The 4,700-nt window shown below is 33.8% G+C and overlaps 2 protein-coding genes across 2 annotated transcripts; both read left to right on the forward strand.

Annotated features, from left to right (window-relative positions):
• On the forward strand, window positions 1–2,238 carry LOC133791833 (uncharacterized). Its single transcript, XM_062229744.1, has 4 exons — window positions 1–364; window positions 550–738; window positions 870–1,285; window positions 1,477–2,238. The coding sequence occupies exons 1-4, from the start codon at window positions 1–3 to the stop codon at window positions 2,236–2,238; spliced, it is 1,731 nt and encodes a 576-aa protein (XP_062085728.1).
• A 563-nt stretch (window positions 2,239–2,801) lies between these two features.
• Window positions 2,802–3,290, forward strand: LOC133791834 (uncharacterized). The gene has a single exon (XM_062229746.1). The coding sequence runs from the start codon at window positions 2,802–2,804 to the stop codon at window positions 3,288–3,290; it is 489 nt and encodes a 162-aa protein (XP_062085730.1).
• Window positions 3,291–4,700: the final 1,410 nt, after the last annotated feature.

Here is a 4,700-nt window from a genome sequence, read left to right on the forward strand (position 1 = left end):
ATGCCAACATCATCTGAAGTAGCAGGCTTAATAGTTGGTGATTTCGGTGAAGCGAACTTCGAACGTGACGTTATTGTAGAGCACCGAACTAAAGGAATTCAGAGAATCAGAGATCTGCATCCAAATTTCATGTCTATGACGTACCCATTAATACACCCTTATGGTGAAGATGGATATAGACTTGGCATACCTTTGAGAGACATAACTGAAAGCTCTTTTAAAAGGCAAAAGTTGACAATGAGGCAACATTATTGCTTTAGGTTGCAGCAAAGATTAAATGAGGGTCATACTCTTCTTCGATCTGGTAGACTACTGCAACAATATATAGCTGATTCTTACATGGAAATTGAAGAAGAAAGATTTCGTTGGATACGAAATAACAAAAAAAAAAAACTAAGATCAGTTCTAGTTTAATGGACGCTATTCATCGTGGTGATTCAGATTGCTCAAAAGTGGGGAAATCAATTATTTTTCCTTCATCACACACTGCGGGACCACGATATAGAGTACAAAATTATCAAGATGCTATGGCAATTTGTAAATGGGCAGGATATCCTAATTTATTTCTTACTTTCACTTGCAACCCAAAGTGGCCAGAAATAAATGACATGATCCATTTAATAGGCCAAAAAGACGATAACAATCGGGCCAATATCATATGCAGAGTATTTGAGATAAAGCTATTCCAACTAATGCACGATCTGAAAAAAGAACAACCGTTTGGAAAGATAATCGCATGTAAGTTTATTTCACATTTGTATCCACAACGAACTCAACTCAATTGTTTATGAAAAATGTTTTTACCAACAATAATTTCACAATTCCCACCAAAAGTTCTAAATTTTAAGTTTTTGTCTATGTTGTCGCAGGTATATACACAATTGAGTTCCAAAAAAGAGGACTGCCTCATGCACACATACTGCTTTTCTTGCATTCGACATTGAAAAATCCTTCAGCAGACCATATTGATAATATAATAAGCGCGGAAATCCCAAACTTAAATGTTGATCCTAATGGTTATAATGTCGTCAATAAATTTATGATTCATGGACCTTGTGGAAAACTTAATTCAAATTCTCCATGTATGATGCAAGATAGGTGCACAAAACATTTTCCAAAAAAATTCAATGATCAAACGACCATCGACACAGATGGCTTTCCAGTCTACAAAAGGAGAAATACAGGTATTCACGTCGAAAAGAAAGGTGTCCTTTTAGATAATCGATATGTAGTCCATTATAACAGGAATTTGATTGTCAAATTTGATGCACATATTAATGTCGAGGTTTGAAATTACTCTATATCAGTCAAATACCTTTTCAAATATGTTCATAAAGGGTCTGACAGAACTACTGCAACAATGGAATCTATTTACACTGCCAAAGAAATAGATGAGATAAAAACATATTTGGATTGCAGATATATCTCGGCAACTGAAGCTTGTTGGAGAATAATCCAATTTGACATACATTACAGACAGCCAGCAATGAAAGATTACCATCCCATTTACCTGGAGAGCACACAGTAATATTCGAAGAAAATAAATGTGTTGAAAATGGTGTTTGCATACCTGGAATAGAAAAAACAAAGTTCACTCAATGGTTGGAGGCAAACAAGAATTATGATGATGCACGAAAGCTAACTTATTCAGATTTCCCTATAAGTTGGGTTTGGAATTCAAAGGAGAAAACATGGACTAGGAGAAAAAATGGATTGACAATTGGAAGAATTTACTTCACGCATCCTTCGACTGGAGAACGCTTCTACTTAAGAATGTTGTTAAATTTTGTCAAAGGGAGCACTTCTTATGAAAGTATTAGAACAATAAATGGGGTGACATATCCTAATTTTAAAGGCGCATGCTATGCTTTGGGATTGTTAGACGATGATAAAGAGTGGATAGATTGCTTGACTGAAGCTGCAATATGGGCAACTGGAAAAGAATTAAGACATCTTTTCATCACGATACTCATTCACTGTCAGGTTTCTGATGCATCACAACTTTGGAAATCTAATTATATTGCATTTTCAGAAGACATAACTTCATTGCAAAGGAAAAGATGTAGAATGAATGATCTTAAGTTAACTGAACAACAAGTTGAAGCATACACATTGTTCAAGATTGAAAGTATCATGCTGAAGATGGGAAAAAGTTTGAAAGATATAGATGGAATGCCCCTGCCTAATCCATCTTTGATAAGAGACTCGGGAAATAGATTGGTTAATGAAGAGCTCTAAATCCTTGCCAAAAATCAGCTTATAAAGCAATAGTACATTCAGTAGAGAATGAACAAGGAAAATTATTTTTTATCAATGGACATGGTGGTACTGGTAAAACATTTTTATGGAATACAATTACTGCAAAGCTCAGATCACAATAAAAAATATTCTTACCTGTAGCAACTTCAGGCATAATTGCTTTGTTGTTGCCTAATGGTAGGACAACTCATTCACGATTTCATATTCCCTTGAATGTTACATCATAGTCAACTTGTGAAATTCGACAAGGCACCCTACTAGCTGGACTTCTTGTGAAAACTTCTTTGATAATTTGGGATGAAGCACCTATGGCAAATAAGTTCTGCTTTGAAGCTTTGGATAAGACCTTAAGAGATATTCTAAGAACAAATTTTGAAAATAGCTCTAACAAACCTTTTGGAGGACTTACAATAGTGTGTGGTGGTGATTTCTGAAAAATATTACCAGTTGTCCCAAAAGGTACAAGAGTTGATATTGTTGATGCTTCTCTTAACTCATCATATTTGTGGCCATTTTTCAAAATATATGAGCTCAACCAAAATATGAGGCTCTATAATGGAAGCTTGACTGATTTTGAGGATGCTAAAATAACTTCTTTTGACAAATGGATGTTGCAGATTGGAGATGGTTCATTATATGATGACATTGATAGACAATTAATTAAGCTTCCTTCTGATATTGCCATAAATCCATCTCAAGATCCAATGAAATCCATAGTTAAAGTTATCTATCCATCACTTTTACAAAATTACAACGATCTTGCATATTTGACAGAAAGAGCAATACTAACACCAAAAAATGAAATGGTCTATGAACTAAATGAGATGATTATGAATATTATACCAGGTGAAGGGAGAACATATTTTAGCATAAACAGTATATGCAAAGCAAGTGTAAAGACAAATGATGAAGATCTTTTGTATCCAGCTGAATTTTTGCATGGTTTGAAATTTAATGGCATCCCTAATCATGAGATGCGACTTAAGGAATGTGCTCCTGTAATGCTCCTTAGAAATCTAAATCAAACATAAGGCCTATGCAATGGCACCAGATTGATTATCAGGCATCTTGATAAATGGTCCATTAGAGGCGACATCATTTCTGGAACAAATATTGGTGAAAATGTCACAATTCCAAGAATTATCATGTCTCCCAATGAATCAAGATGGTCATTCAAGTTTAATAGACAACAACTTCCCTTGGCATCATGCTTTTCCATGACAATCAACAAAAGCCAAGGACAATCTCTTAAACATGTTGGCTTGTACCTCCCTAAGCAAGTATTCACCCACGGTCAATTATATGTTGTTGTGTCCCGAGTTACCACAACAGAAGGATTGATCATACTAAATGCTAATGATGAGGTGGGAGACCCAACCTTAATAAAAAATATTGTTTACAAAGAAGTATTTCAAAATACCCACTCATAAAAAATCTATTTATTGTAGAAAATGATATAGTCTCCTTATTCATGTCCTTCAAATTCTTACCTTATAAGGTATAAATTTTACTGGTGTATAATTTAATAAAATAAATTCTCCATTCTTGCTATTGTAGTTCAACTCTATCTTTAGGAATATATATATATATATATATATATATATATATTGAAGCTACATGTGTTTATATTATTGTAAATTACAATATCAACTTCATTACACAAACATAGTAGTAAAAAAATATGAGTATTAACTAATTTCAATATTATTCCTTACCTTATTTGTTTCACAACTCATCTAATCAAAATAATACTACATATGATTTTTTTTCCCAAATCGTGAATTACATTAAGTCTTTTATTTATTTACTAAATATAATATTCATTGTTAGTCTAAAATGAATCAACAAATATATATATATATATAAATGATTCTCAAACATCAAAAGGTCATGATTCATTCTATGTTACTCATTTAGTGAAAATATTAACAACTCCTTAAGTTATAAATTCTACAAAAAAAAAACTTAAAATTTTTACAAAAAAAACCAAAATCTTATTTTCTGTTACACCCAGATTTCGAGCTATGTTAATTATGACCTCGAAAGTTGGATTCGCAAATAAGTGGACTCATAAGGTTGGAAACATGCTCCAGGATTGTATGTCAAGCTTGCAGGATATAGACGACCTCGAAGTATTCATGATCTCGAAAGATAGCTTCGGGAACACACTCATCTTCAGGGACGACTTCGGATCAGGGGTCCCAAGCTCGACGCACGTACGATCTCGAAAGCCATGTGGCCTCGGGAGATATTCCTAGCTCGATAGATGATGGGAAACCTGGGAAGCTAAAACCTTAGAGATATGCGATAACCACCTTGAATATCTACAAGTGTTATAAATATGAGATGTAATCCTCATTTATTATTGTAAATCCCCTAGAATCGTGGGATATTATTTGGTCAGTTATACGTCTCCTGGTCTTCAGGGGACGTTTCCTTTT

This window comes from Humulus lupulus, chromosome 7 (genome assembly GCF_963169125.1).
Source record: "Humulus lupulus chromosome 7, drHumLupu1.1, whole genome shotgun sequence".
Taxonomy (NCBI): domain Eukaryota; kingdom Viridiplantae; phylum Streptophyta; class Magnoliopsida; order Rosales; family Cannabaceae; genus Humulus; species Humulus lupulus.